This window comes from Pseudonaja textilis, chromosome 1 (genome assembly GCF_049901715.1).
Source record: "Pseudonaja textilis isolate UNSWEBS1 chromosome 1, rPseTex1.2, whole genome shotgun sequence".
Classification (NCBI taxonomy): Eukaryota; Metazoa; Chordata; class Lepidosauria; order Squamata; family Elapidae; genus Pseudonaja; species Pseudonaja textilis.
The window spans coordinates 160,504,534-160,525,367 of NC_141990.1; the positions used below are offsets into that span (position 1 = coordinate 160,504,534).

General features: G+C 37.9%; 1 protein-coding gene across 3 annotated transcripts in view; it reads left to right on the forward strand.

Moving 5' to 3' along the window:
• The window catches only part of DRC11 (dynein regulatory complex subunit 11), a 119,274-nt gene that overhangs the window by 53,759 nt on the left and 44,681 nt on the right, over nucleotides 1–20,834 (forward strand). For all 3 annotated transcript variants that reach the window (XM_087919560.1, XM_087919559.1, XM_087919561.1), the window contains exons 5-10: nucleotides 744–815; nucleotides 7,707–7,912; nucleotides 14,024–14,108; nucleotides 14,876–15,020; nucleotides 17,736–17,807; nucleotides 19,277–19,383. In XM_087919560.1, coding sequence (XP_087775686.1) covers nucleotides 744–815; nucleotides 7,707–7,912; nucleotides 14,024–14,108; nucleotides 14,876–15,020; nucleotides 17,736–17,807; nucleotides 19,277–19,383 — 687 coding nt within the window. The remainder of the gene's footprint in view (nucleotides 1–743; nucleotides 816–7,706; nucleotides 7,913–14,023; nucleotides 14,109–14,875; nucleotides 15,021–17,735; nucleotides 17,808–19,276; nucleotides 19,384–20,834) is intronic.

Below are 20,834 nucleotides of genomic sequence, written 5' to 3' on the forward strand. Positions count from 1 at the left end.
TGTCACGGCCATCCTGCTTTGGGGAAATGAGCAGAGGAAATTGCAGCCCTGCGTTTACACCTCAAAAAAAATCAACGGCCACAAAGCAGAGATGGGCTGTCTGGGAGAAGGAGGCTTATGCCATCTGCTGGGCCTTCTTCATTTGGTGCCATTTTCTGGAAGGGGGAAAGATCCCTTTCTAGGTAAGGACTAACCATAAAAATCTGGAAGTCCTTAAAACACTTCCTATTGCAGGAATGTTAGCTTGTGCTTCTTTTTTAGAAACCATGGATCAAATGCTCTTTTGTAAGTGTCTGTATATTTTCTTCCAGTGGGAGGCTATGAAAGCGATAGTTCAGGGCTAGAGTAAATAGTAGGAACTTTGGTCGTGGTTGTTTTCTTATAAGTGTGACATATTTCCATCAGTCTTGCTTTTTAGGTACATATGTAGGCTCATTTTTTGCGGAAGCAGTTCTCTGTTGTGTTCAATTTGGGTATATTATGTCTATAAAATTGTATGAAAGGAAATAGAAATGCTATAATATTAATTGAATAATAAGTCTGCAAATAAGTCAAAAGATCCAACTTAGAATATTCTCCAAATTATTTTATACCATATACTGAGAAGAAAAGAGGGAAATTAGTCTTATTCTGTTTACATAATTTATACAATTTACTTTCAATTTCTTGTTTATTTTTTCCCTTGTTGCAGTAAAAGAAACTGTAAATAGGGCAATTAAATACCTTTTGATTTTACAATACAGATTTGGCGTGGACACACCCAGTGGAAGAAAACTTTGAAAATTAGAGAAGAAGAAATGGTATTTCTAGGCATGGTAAATCTTTAAATGTCTTTTTATTTGAATAATAATTAAATTTAACTCTTGATTAATATAAAATGAGAGTTGAAAAAGTATACTATGCAAGACAGTTGTTAAGAGCAAATCTTTATGCAAAAAAGACAACATGTTGATACTGCAAATTTCTGTATCTGAATCAACTAAGATTGGGAGCCAGAAAACAGAGTGGCAGTAATGGATCTGGCAAGGTTCTTGGCTCATCTGGCTTTTTAAAAAAAGAAAAAAAAACCCTGACATATCAAGTGTCCTTATTTATATAATAAATCATCTCTATATGAATCCACATCAGCTTCCTAAAACTCCATAAATGTTGGCTGACTTAATGCTTTATTTCAAATGTACCCAGCCGCTTAGGAAGAAAGACAGTATGGGCGTATGGTGAAAGTGCTGGACTAGAAGTAGGAAGACCCAAACTCTTGTATATTCTTACCTTCAGGGATTAACTTCGTGACAGCCAATTATGCTTTCTCAGCCAAAATCTACTCTGCAGGGATATTGTTGTGAGGGAAACTGGGACGAGAAAGTATAATGTAGGCTACCTTAAACAAAACATAGAATATTAACCAAATAAATACACAGACAAATGTGGTAGGGCATTTATATCAAAATTAGAAAGGGTAAGAAGAAGTAACATTACCTATTTGCCTTCTGCTAAGCAGATGTTGCAACTTCCAAAAGGCAGCCTTTTTATGAAAAGCCCATTGTTGATCAGGAATCTGATGAATTTCATGATTGCTCATATGTTAAGATGTGAGGCTAATGTTCAGGCCTCAGTAGTACTTTGAGGTCATGGAAAGTCCCTAAAGAAACCACAGGTATGTGATCAGAACCACAAAAGGCGTGCTTGACTGTTTTTATAATTTCTATATTTCTATACCTTACCTGTTGTGTGTCAGCTTCCTCTTATGTAACTAAGTGAAAGCAAAGAAATATATAAATATCTGCCTCACACTGTATTCAAAGTTCCTTCTTAGGAAGGACCTATCTTTATTCAGCTGAGTAAACGCATTGGCTTACCAATACACCTGGACTCTGTCTTTTATTTTACTGAGGCACACTTGTCAATCTGCATAACATGGCATGTTGTCAAAATTTTAAATAATGCCTCCTAATAAAATAAAATACAGGAGGATGACAAGAGATGGATTTAAAAGACATATTGCTTCTACTACTAAAAGTAGAAGGTAGCTGAAGGGAGAGGAGAAGATGGTCAACTGTATATAAATATCTTCTGTCAACATGCAGGAGTAGTTTTTGTGCATGATGTTTGATTTTTTTTCATCCTCAACCCTAAAAAGTGTGATGATCTTAAATAAAGGAATATAATAATCAGCATTGCTTTGTTAAGTCTTTGTTAGTTACCTAATGTTAGACACTGTACAACTATCAATAAAAGAGTAGTGTTATATATAAGAAATAACTACACCTCTATAGAATGCAGAAATGAAAATCTTCAATGTATTTTGGTTAATATAAAAGGAAAAAATAATCATATTGCCATAGGTGTATACTACAGACCACCAAATCAGAGTAAATAGAGAATTTTTTTCTAATCAGCTGGCTAAGATGTGCAGGAAGAGCACTATGATAGTAATAGGGACTTTTAACTAACCTGCCATCAACTGGGAGACAAACTGCACCAAGTGGGAGATCAAACAGGTTCCTGATGAATTTAGCAGACACTTTATCATCCAAAAAATAGAGGAGTGGATTAGAGAGTCAGCTGCACTTCATTTAATTCTTACTAATATGGATGAAATGATAAAAGGTGTTCAAGTTGCAGGAACTTTGGGACACAGTGACCATATTATATTGGAATTCAACATAATGGAGACATAAGCAATAGAACGAAGTCAAACTAGTATCTTAGACTATAAGAGAGTTGATTCCAACAAACTTAAGAGAGTGCTTGGGAAGGATTCCATGGATGAAATTCTTAAAAGGGAAAGCAACTCAAGAAGCTTGGGAAACTCTGAAAAATGAAATGATGAATGTCTAGCACCATACCACCCAGTCTAGCACAATACCACTGACAGAAAAAAAACTGTCAAAAATAATTTTAAAATTTTCTTTCAAGTTTCTTTCAATATATAAAAAACAAGATAAAAGTCAAGGAAACAATCAGTTTACTAAAAGGAGAAGGTGGCGTAGAGGTTACGGGTCGCAGAAAGGGGGACTGCTTTCTGTTGCCTGTCACCTCCATGTCACCTTTCAATGTATAAAAAACAAGATAAAAGTCAAGGAAATTATCAGTCTACTAAAGGAAGAAGATGGCATAGAGGTAATGGGCAACAAAAATGGGAACTGCTTAATCCATTCTTTGCATCTGTCTTTACACAAAACTAAAATATAGTCCAACCTAACAAAAACAGTACTGTAAAAGACATGACTCCGTTGGATGCTTCCCCAGATAGCACTCCACATGTCAGCTCAAAGGAAGATGAAACAGTTCCAGGCACATCAAGAGGGGAGTTGGTCAGTGGCTCCAAGCAGCTGTCTGAGAGTGATTTGGCTGAAGCACAGCTGCAGCAGGACAGCCCTGAGGCTCCAGGTGGGGAAAGCATGCAGCTGTAGCCCATCAGCAATGAGGAAGAGGAATTGCCTTCTGCACTGATCCAAGAACACATAGGGCAGAAAAAAGGCAGGAGCAACGAAGGTCAACCAGATTACTTGTGAGAAGGCAGCCTCTTGATGGGCTGCACCAGAAGTTGGCTATTTAGCACAGCAGACAGATGGAGACTATGTTGGGAAAATGCGTTCTTGCCTTGAACTTTGGATCGTGTCTCTTCAACTGTTTCCCTTGCATTGCCTTTGCCTGTAGAGATTTGCCTTTGCCTTGAGGACTAATTAGGCTTCATTTGAGTAGCCTGTGGAATTCATTGGGGTTGAGCTGGTGCTGGCTGGGAAATACCAATTCAGCTCGGAAGCCTTAATACAGATGCCTTGCACCCATGGTGTGTGAGGGAAGGACAGCACAAGTTTAGGAATGCAAGTCAAAATAAGCAAAAAAAATAGTAAGAAAACATCTAACCCCATTTCTCTTCTGCTTTTCTTAATGCTGTGATTGCAATGTTTCCTGGCTTTTTTTGAACAGGGTCTGGATGCAGCTGCTTTTGTGTGCAATGGGGAGGTTGCTTATGAAGCTGAGGATCTGGTTTGTGTGGATAAGTTTATGGTAGATGCATGTTTCCAGTCCTCTGTTGTCTAGTCTCTTCATGTCAATGTTGCAGAATGGAAATCTTGTCCATTTCCTCTTCACATATGTATTTGATGCCAGGGAGTATATTGTTGAGTAAATAGTGTGTTTCTTTAACTAGTTAATGTAGCACTACAACATTAAAAAAAGCAGAAGAGAAAAGGCTGTTTGATGTCTTTCTATGCAATGGCTATCCAAAAAACTTTGTATTCAGACAAAGCACCTAAACCACAGTGCAACACACAGCCAACCACCTCACAAAAACTAACCCTATCATACACAAAAAGGATGTTGGAAATGACAGCCAGAATTCTCCAACCTCTATGAATAGTAATATCCCACAAATCCACAGCCACATTCTTCTAGGAATTATCCAGAACCAAAGACAAGATACAGAAGGATGAAAGAAGCAATGTAATTTACAAAATTAACTGTAACAATTGCAACCAATTATATGTGGGACAAATATCACATCAACTAACAACCAGAATAAATGAATACCAGCTGGCAATCAAATGCCAGGTTCCCAAATCCCTAATCTCTACCCACACTGACATTGAACAGCACTAATTTGATTGGAACAATACTAGAATCATTAGCCATGCTATCACCCGCTACACGCATGAGTTCATCGAAGCCTGGCATTTCACAGGCAATTCCATCAACAGATACATAGACCTATAACCAACCTACAAACTCCTCAGAATTTAGCTGTACAATCAACCAGCAACAGCACCGACCCTCAATCAATTCATGCAACCAGCACTTCACCTCCCAGTGACCCTCACCTGACATGATGTTGTGGTTCGCCGGCAGCAGGTGCGAACGGCTGAGGCCTTGGAGAGTAAAGACTCAGATGAGGGGCCTGTGTGTGATGCAGGGATGGGCCCAGGACCATCAGGGAGTGGAATGCTGCCTTCGGAGATTGTGGAGGCTGGCAGCAGTGATGCAGAGGACCCTGAGGAGCCTGTGCCAAGTGCCGTATGTGGAAGGCTGCTCTAAGGAAAGAGCAGCTGCAGCAGCACGGGCGATTTGGGAATAAGGCTGCAAGGTGATGGCCCCTCCCTTAAGAGATAAAAGCCAACCTAAGAGACCGGGATTCTTTGCAGGAAGCAAAGATGTTCTTGCACTTCAAGCCTTGTGGACGTTTGGTCTATCCTGGTTTGTGTTTGGAGACTTTTTGTTTTTGAATATTTCTTGGCAACTTAATCTAGTGTTCTTGTCAGCCTTGCACAACCTTGGCACGGCTCATTCTTATCAGAGACAAATTGTTTTCATAGCCTTTTAACTGTGAATGAACAGAATTCTCAGAGAAGCATTAAAAGGTTTTGATTTTACCTCTGTTTGGTGTTGTTTCCTTGGAACAAGGTTTGGGTCAGAACACTGGACCTCCCCATCATCATTACAAGACACTCACCTGATGTAACCCACACCTGACCCAGCACAAGACCCAGCATAAGACCCTCATCTGATGTGACCTCCCCATCACAAGACTTACCATACAAGCAGAAAATTATAAGCAGAAGAATACTGACACGAACATCCCCTAAACTCCCCTGAAGATGTTACCTAGCCTGGTAATGAAATGTTCAGAAACCACCCCACAAGCTTGGAGAACCAACCTCCACCCTCAACTCTATAGTATACATTTGGAAGACTTAGATGGTATGGGCACATGGTATGCAGTAAAGAAGACTTGGTGGCAAGAACATCCATGCATCTGGACCCTGATGGTCAGTGACCCCATGGCATGTCCAAGAAAAAGTGGATGGATCGCATCAAGGAGAACATGAAATATGTGGCCGTTGCCCCTGATGGAGACGGCTTTGCTAACAAGCGGCCCCTGCCATAATGTGGGAATAATTCTAGGAAGAAGAAGCCTCTATAGCAGGAGTGTCAAACACGATTTCATTGAGGGCCACATCGGGGTTGTGTTTGACCTTGGGGGCAGGGGTGGGCATGGCCAAGGTGGGCATGGCCAGCTTGATATCACTCGTGTTGACGGTGCCTGTGGTGGCCCAAGCGCTCTACCAACGAAAATGAAAGCTCCATTTCCGATTGCGATGGCCTCCTGCAACCCTCTGCCAGCGAAAACGGAGCTTGGGAGGGCCATGTGCAGCCCTCCTGTGCTCTGCTTTTGCAGGCAGAGACAACGTGGGCTGATCCTTCACTGTTTCCACGGCAGCCCCATGGGCCAGATCTAAGCAGCCCACAGGTCTTGATTTGACACCCCTGCTCTGTAGTATACATTAAAATAGTACTGTGTAATTTGAATAGTTTATTATCACTTAACATCTCCCAAATGTTCTCCCAGAGCTACATTTTTACCTCTTCATGGAAACTACTAGAAAAGAGGAAGACAAGTTCTTCCATAAGAGAAGACCCTGGTGTAGGATCTCTGTAAATGGAACTCTCTTGGAAATGAGACTTTCACTAGGGTCTCTCTTCCAGATCTTGCTTGGATGGGCAGATTATTAAATATAATCTAATCTCTTAGATATTTTCAATATAAGAAATACAGCTTTTTATAAGAAATATCAGAAATTTTGTATTAGAGGTGGCAGATGTATATCCCCAAAACAAAATTAGAAAATAAGAAGCTTTGATTGAAATAAACCCAAATTTACCACAGTGACATTGAAATTATGAGAAAGGGAAAGAATACTGCACCTGATTTATAAATCAGCATTGTAGTTTCAACCATCCTGGTGGGATCAGTTATAAAATACCAGCATGATTCAAGGATTTAGATAAAATGGACTGGTAGTTAAATCCTCATTTTTGTATGAGAATTGCCTATTAATTGACTTAATATGGAAAATAAATTACTTGGTTTATGTCTGCTGAGCAAATGAAGCTGTTTTACACAGAATCAGCTATATGAGGCTGTCTGCATTAACTGACAACAGTTAAAAGTCTCAGATAAAGGTATTTCCAAGCCTTGAAGTAGATACTACTTATTGAACATATGATTCTTTGTGTGCAAACAAATCGTCTACTATTGATCTATGAATGCCATATGAATAGAAAGACAGTTCTAAATCAAAATAATGTATAAGGAGCTATGATGGGGCAGTGATTATAATGTAGTATTGCAGGCTAACACTGCTGACTGCCAGGAGTTCAATTCAGACCGGTTCAAGGTTGACTCAGCCTTCCATCATTCCGTGGGCGGTAAAATGAGGTCCCAGATTGTTTAGGGGCACTATGCTGACTCTGTAAATCCCTTAGAGGGCGCTGTAAAGCACTATGAAGTGGTGTATAAGTCTAAATGTTATTGTTATAATAATAATACATGAATCTGCTACATATCATAGTAACTATCTTTTATTTGAGTTAAATGAGGTGTGTGAGCTCTCGGTATCATTTACAGAATCTTTAAGAGTTCCCAAGTAAGAAACTAATGTAGAATATGAAATCGTTCCTAATTGAAACACTGAAGGTAAAATAAGAATTGGAATAGGAGAAATAAAAACAACAATCTTCTAAGTATTTGTCATCTATTATCCTGATCAAGGCATATAAATGGTCAAATAAAAGTCAGTTGCTATATCCACTTCAGGCTGGATAATAATAGCATCAACAAAGCTGAATTAGTTTCCTCTGAAGTTAATAATAGAATAACTGTTTATAAAACTGGAAATACAACATATGCAATATCTGTTTTTCAGATCCCACCTCCCCATTTCCAGAGACCTAGTGCTTCATTATTACGTGCCCAGAAAGTTGATACTTTAAGGTGTGAAATTCAAGAGAAATATGAATCAGACTTCCAGAAAGCTCTAGTAAGCATCAAAGAACGAGTGAAAGAAATTGAAGGACCAGACATCAAAGAAACCCTCCAAGACCAGATTCGCCAGTGGTTTATTGAATGCCGGTGAGATACCATTCTTTCTTTCCCTAACCTCTCCCTATCTGTAACACAGTTACCATAAGAGTCTGTAAACATTTCTTTTAAGACAGATGGAATCAAAGCTGCTTCCGTACAGAGAACAGTTTTAAACACCACCACCACCACCCAAAAAATATGGAACGTTGAATCATCATTACTGGTATCACAAATTCAGGGATTTGGAGTACAATATCATACATTGTTGGAGTTCTGATGCAGAAATGTGTAACAGCTTATCTTTACTTATACATAGAGTTGTCTTGCACAAAACTCATTGTAATGAGATCAATACAGTAATCTGTTTCTTCAGTATATTGATATTGTCATTGATATTGATATTTACCAACAAATATTAATTTGTAGATTAACATCATAGCAAGAACTGACTAAACAATAATTTCAGAATATTTTCAGGGAATTGTGTCTAATGAAAAAGGGGAAAAACAGACCAATCAGCCTAACATCAATACCTGGTTAGATATTGGAAAAAATAATCAAAAAACAGATATGTAAACATCTAGAAACAAATAAAGTTATAACTAGAAGTTATAGCTTGAAGCCAGCACGGGTTTTGTTAAAAACAGATCATGCCAATTTCATTCTTTGACAAAGTGACCAGCGAAATGTTGTGGACATAGTACATTTAGCGTTCAGCAAGGCATTTTACAAAGTAGATGATTAAAAAGGGATCTTGTATTAAAATTTTAAGGGTGGGAAAATTAACAGTCAAAAAGGGGAAATATGGGATAATACAAATTAAAATGGATTTATGAATGATTATTTGAAGAATATAACTTGATAAAATGAGCAAATATGGCAATTACAATGAATATGTACTAAAATGATATTAAGAATGTAGTAATTGATATAAAGTAATGTATGAGAAATTGAAAAAAGCTAATAGTAGGAATGTGTAAATATGGTCATGTTTGCTTTGAAATGTTAAAAGACCTAGATCCACACTGTTCACATAAATATGTATTTAAAAAAATAAAAATAAAAAATTTGGGGGAAAAAGAGAATAGGGACCCTCCTAGACCTCCTTACTATAACGGAAGAGACAACTATGAACATGCTTCGTTGGAAACTCAGACCCTGGCTCCTTCAGCAGATGATATATCTATATATATCTGCAACAGAAGCAGGAAAAGCACACCAGCCCTTTCAGAGCCTGGACATCACCCTGCAACTCTCTGCACACGCACAGGAGTGCTCTCTTCCTTTCCCACTAAACCACCCAGGGTTGCTTTCCCAGGCTCCTTCGTCCTTTCTCTTCCACCCTCCTCTGGCTGGCCACCAACGGGTGGGAAAGGCGGGAGAAGTAGCAAAGGTGACAATGGTACTGCTCTTCCCTACCCTCCACATGCTGCTGGGCCTTTTCATCAGTGGGTGCTCAAGCTCACTGGCTGGATTGCTGGTGACACCCACCGGCAGTTGATGAGCAGGACGCCTCCAAGGCAGGAAGGGAAGCCCACCCGGGCCACCACTTGACGATGCAACCCGCAAGTGGGGATGGCTGCAACCCTCCGGGAGGCCGCGCATTTGCACCCACCCCAGCCTCCAACTCAACCCTGATCTAGCAATAGCATGAGATCCCTTGCCGAGCGGATCTGCAGGAGATCCTCTCTAAGGAAAGGCCTGGCAGGCTGGCTCGTAAGCAATCTTTAAAGAAGCTGCGTAGGATACTTTGGCGCTACTTGGCTACTACTCACATTTAGGATGCTAAATAACTCACTTGCAAAGGAAAAGGTGCGCCGCTTCCCTGGTGCATCAGCATGCACTGCCTCCTGCTTGGAAAGGACTTTTTTGCTTTCTTGGGAGGACACTCCCTTTTCAGAGCAAGGATTCTTTTTCTTTCCTTGCTTCTGCCCTGGGATTTCTTTGGCACAATGTTATCTTTTTCCGTCCTCTGGACTTTTGAAAAAACAAAAGTCCCCCCCCCCCCAAACGCGCACACACACACACACACACACGTTGGATCTTTCTTCCCTCCCCCCTCCCACCCTACCAACCGGAGACCCCAGGATTCCCTCCCCAACTCCTGCCTTGCCCATACAGACTTCCTCTTCCGCCCTCTGGCTGGCCACCAACGGGCGGGAAAGGCGGGAGAAGTAGCAAAGGTGACAATGGTACTGCTCTTCCCCACCCTCCACATGCTGCTGGGCCCATACATGAGTGATGTAGTATTGGCCATGCCCACTCAGCTGGTCATTTGGAAGAACCAGTTGTTAAATTGTTTGAATCCCACCACTGCTCCTAAGCTGACAGAGGCCAATTTAGTACTTAGATGAGAAGAGTATCAGGAAATCTCAACTTTAGCCAAACTAAAAAAATGAAAATATCAGCATAAGGCAGTGGCAAAAACTTCTCTATATGAAGTCACCATGGTCTAGAACAGAACAGGAAACATTTTTTAAAACTAATTGACTTGCTTCTCATGATATTTTAAACAGCTTAATTTAAGACACACTGGTCATTTCTGGCTCAGGATCCACTTAATACAAATTTATCCCATGTTAGTTTTGCTTACAGGTAGACCTTGACTTACAACTATTTGTTTAGTGAACGTTTGAAGTCCAGGAAAATGGAAATCCATACAAGAAGAACTCAGCAGCAGAAAATATTAACTGTTTGCCATTAACTCAGTCTTTTTCCTTTAATCTGCATGACTGATCTATTACACTAGTAACTCTATAAAAAGAAGATAAAATTAATTTAGCATGATACGTTTGTAACAAACCCATGCTGTCTCCTATTAATTGCATGTTGCCTATGCAAGAGCTCACAAACATGCCGCTTAATTAGACCTTGTCCAGTATGGACTTCAAGCTGATAGGCCTGTTATTTCCCCAATTCTGCTTCTTCCCCTTTTCAAAAAGGGATGGCATTTGCTCTCCTCTAATCTCTCAGGGCCCTACCAGTCTTCCAGGAGTTCTCGGAGATAATCAAGAGCGATTCTAGTATTATCTCTGCTAGCTCATTCAGAATCGCAGGATGTGATCCAGCTCACCCTAAAAAATTGAATTCATTTAAATTAGCTTAATTCTCTCGTATCCTTGCCTATTTGAAGCTTTAATTCCCCCCTTTCCTTAGGATCATAGCTATGTCACAAAACAGGAGTTAAATGTTTTTCCTTCACATTATCATTGATTACTAGTTCACCACTTTCTCTTCCTTATACTCTGTGGCTTTTCTTTTATTTTTAAGGAAAATGCAAACCTCAGCATATTCTGAGCTTTAGTCTTTGTGAAAGTGTCCCTATTCTTTCTTATAGACGAGACTGTCTTATATTCTTGTTTGCTTAAGTTGCCTTCTTCCCATTTTTTGTATATATCTGCCTTTCTCTTCAGCATGTTAGAGAGCTCTGCATGTATCCCCACTACCTACTGGGATTTCCCCATTTTTTAAACCTTGTAAGAACTATTGCTCTTTCAGTATCTTATTTTATTTTATTTTTAAATCATTTCTTCCTGAATATAGTTCTTCTTCACAATTTTACATCTTTGGATCCAAACCTTCTTCTTTTGGACATTAAATCATACAATATTCATTTTTCTGCATTGTCTATTTCTTCCTGTTTCTTCTCCTTATCCAGTGCATATTTTGAGACTGTTATTTTTGGATTACTTAATCCAGCCGATTACTTTGGCATTTACATGTTTATTGGATGCTTCCACATACTTCATGTTCCTCTCAGACACAGCAGCAGGCATTGCACTATTTCCTGGGCTTCAGCCTCCCTTATAAGATGCAATATATAGCTTTCTGGATCAGATTCTCAAGATACCATTCAAATAAGTTTTTCTTAGTTCTTGTAGATGTAGCTTTTCTCTTACCAGCAATTCCTTGCCTCAGAAATGCATTCAATTAACATAGAACTCAGACTATTCCCATTGGCACCATTTGTGTAATAAGTTGTTTTTCATTATTTTCACCCATTACGCTGCCTGATATTTAGCCTTTCCACCCTCCCTTTTTTAATTAAAGGAGCATGAATTTTAAAAGGAACATGAATTCTGTCCAGTGCCAGGAACAATCTCTACAGGCACATTGGTACATGCTGCCACCACATTGGGAACTGCAGAAATAAATATTGGTTTAGGTAACAAATTCTAAGTCAAGAGAAAGGGAGCAGGATAAGCTCTGTAAAAAAGAGTAATAGGAGGAAAGAAGAAATATATAAAATCATTTTAGTTTATTATTAAATTTGAAACTAATCAGTCCCACATATACAAATCTCAACTGAACCATTTTGCTTCAGTACCGTGCTGTGTTAAATGTTATTTTCAGATTCTGGCCATACATAAGTATACATACATATTTCAATATGGGGGGCCCAATGGATCATTAATTTGGCATATAGACCGAGGTACCTGTCTCACCCTCTTATACAGGCAACAATCAAATAGGATGTGAGCCAGGTCTTCTACCTCTGCTGCTCTAAATGCAGAGGTGTTCATTGTAAGGTATAGAATGGAATCTCCCATATCTAACCATTGTGTCAAGCTGTTCGAATCTCGCTTGCATAAATATCTCCCTAAGAGTTTTGGCAGTTGTCGCTTCAAATAGCTGTCTTTTTGAAAAGTATCTTTGTATTTGCTCAGCCATTTCACGTTACCCACCTTACCAAGGATAGCTATGTCATTTTGCGTTTCTATATCCTTGATTCTTTCGGTAGCTCTTTTTTTAAATCGTTCTCCTGCTACGCAAGAGACAGGAAGGCCAAAGCTTCTTACAAAATTGGTTAGTTTAGTGATCCAGAAGATTTGTGACTGTGATTTTATTTGCTCTAGTAGACATAATTTGGGGAGTCTATGAGTCTTCATTTCATTGACTTTGTGCCAGTAATTAATTATATGCTCTATAATTTTGGATAGTGCATGAATTGTATGAATTCCCAATTCAGCTCTAACTGCAGCAGCAGATATTCTTGAATGTACACCCAAAATACGTCTCAAATGCTGGGACTGTGTTTGTTCTAGGACTCTGGTTGAGTATAGACCCTAAATCTCTGCTCCATACAAGAGCACAGGCGTAACCTTAACTTTGTATACTTTAATGGAGCTAGGGACCCTGGGAAACTATGAATCTTTAGTTTAAGCAGTAAATTCAAATGAGCTTTTGCTCCAAATATACTCCACTGATGAGGGCAAGTCCAAGATTCAGTCTTTGAAAAAGTTACGCTTAAATATACAAAGATGTTAATATGTTCAATTAGTTCACCATCTAATTGCCATCTATATCTTTGATGATGTTTTCCAAACACCATGATTTTTTTATTTAGATTTACTAATGGTTAGGGAGTTATCCTGGCAAAAAGAGCTGAATCTTCTTAATAGTCTACGTAATCCTACTTGTGAATATGTTAATAAAATCATATCATCAGCATGGAGCAAGCTGTTACAGTATGTATTTAGGATCATCAGCATGTGTACCATGGGATCCTTCATCAATCCTGACAAGTTATTGATATATAAACTAAATAATAACAGGGCCAGGATATACCCTTGTCTTACCCCTTTATTTACGTGAATCCTGTTATCAGCAGCCCATAAACTCCATACCGCACCTTCAAACACATACTTGTGTAAAGGGCTTTAATCAAAGACAGCACTCTAGCTTCTATTTTAAGAGATGTCAGTTTTAAGAGATGTCAGTTAAATCAGACACCAACAGACACATTAACAACATCTACATACCAATCAAAAGAGACAATCATAATGCCAAGGTGGAAAACTTCCTCACCAGCAATCAGCACCCAGATGACCAGATTAACACCAAGATTAACATTAGATCAACAATCAAGAAGCAAACAATACCCCAATCAAGGAATTGCCAAACAAGCTAACAGTAAATAACATCCCAGTCAAGGAACCCACTAATACCATACCCAGCAATACTGACAAAGCAAGCCACTAGTATTTAAAATGAGATCAAACCCCACACCATACTGATGATATTACTTAGTTTCGTGATGAAATGTCTGCAAGAAAACAACCAGCACTAAAGACCCCACAGTTCAACCCTGAGCTACAAATATCCTCTTCTATTAGTTATCAAGTATATTTAATGTTATATTTTATCCTATTCAAACAGGCATATTACAGGAAAATTTCCTGATTATCCTGATGAAGAACAAGGTGGCTCAGCAGTTCTTTTCTCAGAAAAAACTCCAGAAGAGGTAGAGTTTATATCAGTATAAATGTATATGGTTCTTACTGTCCTTTTAAAAAACAAATAAACAAGTGATTCATGACATAGGCATCCTGAAGCAAAATGCTACTGCTGATTTCCTTTAGTTCAGTGTTACTTGTTCGTTATATGTTGAATGTTATAATAATGAATTCTACCTATAGCAGAGAATCACAAAATGGGCAGCAAATAAATTTGATAAATAAATTGATATTTAACAAATAAAAAAGACAGTGACCTGATATAATTAGTTCATTGATTATAGCAATTTCTGTCACTCTAAAAGGTGACAGCGGGCTTTGTGTACATTTTGAATACATCCTACAAGGCCGCAATGTGGGCATCAAGCAAAGTGAAATGGTGTGCTTTGTCTCTGTCAAGAGTATATAAAATGTTGATTGCAATTATTTACTCATTAGACTTGCTGCTATCTACCCATCCTCAAAAGTTTTATTATATAGTATAGCAAACAACAACAATAAAAACTGTAAGATATCTCTCCAAATTTGTTTTTAAAAGCTCATTGAATCTAACTTCCAGCAGGAGGGAAGAGAAATTGACACATAGGTCCCCACTGCGAATAAGTGCTCACAGGCCTTCCCCCCTCTTCCCTTCATGAAAAGCAGCACATTTAAAGTCGAATAGGGAACAATTATTAATAGAATGACCCCTAAGATCAGCTCATTTGTCTTCTTATATACAGTACCATCTTTAAGGTGTTTTTAAAATGTAAACAGATATGATTCTTTCTGTCAGGTTGCTGCTGAGCTGGCTGCTAAAGCAGAAGAAGAACTGAAAAAGAAAGGGAAAAAGGGGAAAAAGGAAAAAAAAGAAAAGGACAAATCGAAGAAGAAAGGAAATGAGGTAGAAGAAAAGAAACCAAAGAAGAAAGATGAGGCAAGTCATTCTGAGTCAGAACTCATAACATGTATATAAATCCAGAAAAAAAGATGGTAAAAACAATATTCTCTAATAGAGTTTTGATATTATTTTATTTTGTTTTGATATATTGTAATTTTATCGATACATGTATCTCTCTGGTCAGCCTGAAAGAGGAGAATTGTGAAGAGCTATTTGAAGGTTAGGCGTTCTTTATCACCCTTCTGAAACTTTCTGTGCTATACTATATGGTGCAAAAGGGTTCAAACTCAGTGTAGCTTGTCTTCTCCAATCCTGAGGAGACATAAATGGATGCAGGTTTATCATCATAATAAATATTTGATTTGATAAAACAAGTCTGCATAATTTGGGATAGATTAGGAAAAAAAGAAATCAACATAGGATGCCAAAAGACTCAGCTGAGGGACTTATTTTCTGCTTTAATGGTTAGGGAAGTTACAGGAGCAGCTGCCTAATCTCAGTTCTCTCTCACTTGGCCAGTTAGATCACATTAAAATTAAGAAAAAACTTTGCATATTTTTCTTACCTGAGACTCAGGAGTACTAAACAAATTCATCCAGTGTAGAAGTGAGAACCATCTTATATCATTCTCTTATTCCTTTTACCAGATTGGCAGAATCCCTGAAAATTTATATAGATACATGTTTTCTGCATTTAAATTCTACTAATAATGTTAGGATTTAATTTAATAAAATCAAATTTTTAATTTTATTATAATGATTATAATTATTATTAATTTAGTTTAATTATTACATTTAATTTAATAATTTAAATGGCTCAGTGGTTAAGGACACTAATCTTGTCAGCTGGAAATCTGACAGCCCGGGTTCGAGACCCAAATACCACGCAACGGGATGAGCTCCAATTCCCTTTCTGCCCAGCTCCTGCCCATCTAGCAGTTCAAAAGCATGCAAATACAAGTAGATTAGGTACCACTTTGGTGGGAAGGTAACAGAGATCTACACTCCTTTGGCATATAGCCATGCTGGCCACATGACCATGGAAAATGTCTTTGGTTAATGCTGGCTCCCTCAGGCAAGAATTGGAGATGAGCCCTAGAGTCAGACACAGTTGGACTGAGAAACTTTATTTGTAGTATGATTTAGAAGCAGTATCATATCTATTTATAAATACAACATAATAAATAACTTTTTAAATGCTACTAATAAAAATGTTATAGAGACGTTTCATTAAGCCAGCTAATATAAATATGTAATGAGATGAATAAGCATCAGGATTCCTTCCTAACTTTTTAGAAATTCTGGGGTGGAATTATTAGGGACAGTGGTTCTATCAGTCACTCTAACTTGTAACCTTCATCTACTCAGTTGTGGTTACTAGAAGCAGGACATGCTAGACATTGCTATATCATTTCAAACAATAGGACGTCTGACGCTTTTCACTTAGCAAAATCTACTGGCCATGTGAATTTTCTAATACTCCAGTAACAGTGGGATCCCTAATTGCAGTTTCCTGCACACATTTAAACACAGAAAGACAGGGGAAAGAGAGAGAGTTCAGGAAGAAACCAGTTTGCTTACAACCATACACATAAAGACTTTTCCCTGTACCCAAATATTATACCCAATATGTATGTATGTATGTATGTATGTATGTATGTATGTATGTATGTATGTATGGTATTCAAGTTTGTTCGGGTATTTTCCCACGTCATTATAGTTGTGCTTTTAAAGTTGTAGTGACGTTTTGGCAGAATCTCATCTGCCATCATCAGGCTTGTGTATTGTGTTCGTCTGTGAGTCAGGCTTTCACAGCTGTTTCAGTCTGACTCACACACAGTACAGAAGCCTGATGATGGCAGATGAGACTCTGCTGAAACATTGCTACAACTTTAAAAGCACAACTATAATGACATGGGAAAATACCCAAACAAAGCTGAATACCATACATATAAATACCCGTGAAAACGTAAGAAATATATGTATGTATGTGTGTGTGCGTATGTGTGTGTGTATATATATATATATATATATATCTCCACATCATTATAATTGTGCGTTTAAAGTTGTAGCAAAGTTTCGGCAGAATCTCATCTGCCATCATCAAGCTTCTGTATAGTGTTTGTCAAAAAAAAAAAGCTACAAAACAGACAGAAGATATTAGAAACACCAATCAAGTAGAACACAGCAAACTCCAAGACCAATAAACACAGACCATGACTCCCAACCAATCAGGATGAAGAAAAAATCATTCTGGCACAGCAGTAGGCTAGCACCAAATTTAAAACAGAAACAGCTGTGAAAGTCTGACTCACAGACGAACACAATACAGAAGCCTGATGATGGCAGATGAGATTCTGCCAAAACGTTGCTACAACTTTAAAAGCACAACTATAATGACATGGGAAGATACCCGAACAAAGCTGAATACCATACATATAAATACCAGTGAAAACTTAAGAAAACATATATACATATACACATATACATATACATATACACATACATATACATACACACACACCCAAATATTCAGAATGAGCTTAATGAAATACAGAATAAAGAGAATGAGAGATTAAAACATATCAGAAGACTTGGAATTAAAGAAGTAAAATCTCATTCATGCCAGTAAATGTAAGGATCAATAATAACAACTGTTCTTTAAAACCAAGTTTTTCAGCTTGAATCTGAAAATTTATTTATAACTGTGTTCCAAAATCAATTCTAGCAAGATTTTATATTATTCATTAAGGAAGAAGAGGAAGGTTGGAAAATGTCCCCAAGTAATTTTCTCCCAATCATGGAAGAAGGAAATAACAAATACAAAGGCAAGTAGAGAGAAACTGAAATAGCTTTGTTTATATGGTAAATAGTTAGACAGTTTATGTTTTTGTGTGCTTTTTGTTAAATATTTATATGTGGGTGCCTAAGACTAAAAACATTCTTCTCCTGCTTGGCTGAATCAAAAAGAAATTGTAAGGTCAATGTCAACTTTAAGAGATGACATAAAACAAATTTCCCTGGTCCATTTTTAATCAGATATGTAAACAATAATCCCCAAATATAGATAGTAGAAATTGAAAATTAGTTTCCAAGGGTGAGACACATGCTTTGCTATAATGTTTAAAATAGCGTTTCAAAAGTTTACATTTCAAATGTATGTCTGGGGATTTCATAGATTTTTATAGGATGGGACATAGTATTGCTTCATCAAAATATTCAGTTTATCTGTAGGCTTCGTGGTAAAGAAGGACCTAACTTTGTGCGATTTAAATGGAAGCTGCTGCTAATAATGGTATAATCATGGTTTTATTAAATACTTGGAGAGCAATACTGTGGAAATTTCCAGTTGATAGATATAACTCTTAGAGGAGGGATGTCAAACTCAATTTCATTGAGAGTCACATCTCGGGGGCTGGGTGGGCGTGGCTAGAGTGGGTGTGGCCAGCTCGACATCACTCGTGTCAGGGGTGTCTGTGTTGGCCTGAGCGTTCTGCCAGTGAAAATGGGGTCCCGAGCTCCGTTTTCAGCTGCAATGGCCTCCTCCAACCCTCTGCTTGCGAAAACGGAGCTCCATTTTCAGGGGCAGAGGCACCACAGACCAGTCCTTTGCTGTTTCCAGGGCAGCCCTATGGGCCAGATCTATGTCCCCTGCAGGCACACCCCTGTTTTAAAAGTTATGTGCAGCTATAAAAGCCCATAAAATTTCATGGGATACTTGTATTATCAATTAAAAGAATGCCAGTGTAGTTTGTTTTTTAATTTAGATAGGAATATCAAAAGATGCTTTCACATATCTCTGTTGTAATAGAAAGGGAGATAGAGACATGGGAAATATCACTTTTCTCAATAGGCCTTATAGGAGAATGCTTGTTTTTTACCTGCTAGTCAAAGAATCCATTAGTAAATTCAATTACCTATTGTCTATGGCAGGGGTGTCAAACTCACAATGATACGTTGTTGTCATATGATGTATTGTAACTTTTCCCCCTTCTCTAAAATGGGGATGGGCGTGGCCAGCACATGATGCATCCAGCCCGTTTGACACCCCTGGTCTATGGAGAATAATATCACAAAGAAACACTCCAGTTATCATCAACAACATCAACAGGTTATTTTGAATATAGAATTAACTTCATTAGTTAGAGTTAATTTTTCATTTCAAAAAATCATTAAAACTTGATAAATATAATGAATTCAGTTATCAGAACCAGAAATACAATTTTTAATGCTATAAGACATATTTTTTAAAAAGCACCGATTCCCTTCTCATTCTTGTTCTTTTCTTGGGTGACAGATATTTGGAAGAACAGAGATGAGAAATGGAACTTTTCGCAAGAGTATGATCCAGAGCTAATCAAAGAAGAAAAAAGGAAAGAAGTGGAAGAAGAGATCAGAGTTCAGGTGACTTCATCCTAGTAGGCCATTTAAAAGAGAAAAAAATGGCGGTAGTCAAAGAGGATTTCTATACAAAAGTCAAACTTATCAGGAATATGTATTTTGTAATTTAATGTCAGCCTGCCTTTATCTTTGAAGCCTGTGCTACAAATGATTGGAATGATGCTGTCTGGAAGTTCCTTGTTTTACAGAAAAAAGCAGGTGGCCTCTATATACATACATACACATACACATACACATACACATACACATACACATACATACATACACACACACACATACATTTCTTTAATGAATAAATAAATAAAATAAGCAGGAAACGAGTTGCTGACATCATGAAAATGTTTCATTCTTTCCAATTCCTTCTGATAATCATGTTACTTATCTAAAGTAGTACTGTAAAAGAATATTTCAGTTCTAGCTTTTTAAAGACCCTGAATAGACTTTAATATTTAGTAGCATAATTTGTTGTATATGCGTAATTTCTGGTCTGCTCTGCCATGAGAATGAGTTCATAGAATCCTTGATTGGTAGGGTGAAATACAGTATACTGTTTAGGCTACAGATTTGTGGTCTTATGTATATATTGTAACCCTCTAACAAGTTTCTGGGAAATGCAGCATTTTTGCCATTTAGCATAACTGATCTTAGCTGATCACATGAAAGCTAGTGAGGGTCAGGCCTGGTCAATTCCTGGATGAGAAGCCACCAGGAAATTCCAGGACTGTAAAGTTGAAAAAAACATTCAAGCCACCTAGTATGTTTCTGGCAGAAGATTCAAAGCAGATTTCCCAATGTGTGAATCAGTTTCTGAATTATTGTAGCACAACAGCTTTCTTACATGTGTTTTGTAATCCAGTTTAATGTCTACTCTAGGATTATGAATTCCATCTTTCCTGCTGGATCAATATTTTCGGCTCACCTGCAGAAAAGGAATTGCGGAACACTGATCTCTCCCTCTCTCCCCCCCTTCTCTCTCATAGGCAGTAGTTTAAGGAAGTATATTTTATTGTGTGCAAAAGCGTACATAGAAGATCACATATGTACAGTATATTACTTATTTGGAACCTGATATGGCCTTCAAGCCAAAAGCTACATGTGATTTACACCATCAAGGTGCTAGAAACTCCTTAAGAGCCTAGGCTTCAGTCCTGGATGGTGTACATTTCATGCTGCAATCGTAAGATTCACATCAAGCATGATATGTACAGCATTTATTCCATATCTGGCTCACCACTAGCCAAGCAACTCTTGATGCTTTCCATAGTATAAGAAACATTAAGTGGTCTATGATAAGTCTTCAAATACAGTAAACAAATAAAAACAAAAAAGAACCATAAGATACAAATAAACTAAGATAAATATGAGAAATAACAATAATATAAAAATAAAGGTTAAAAACTCCCTAGCTAGTTAAAATGCTCTACAGAACAGTTCTGTCAAGGTATCCTTCTGAA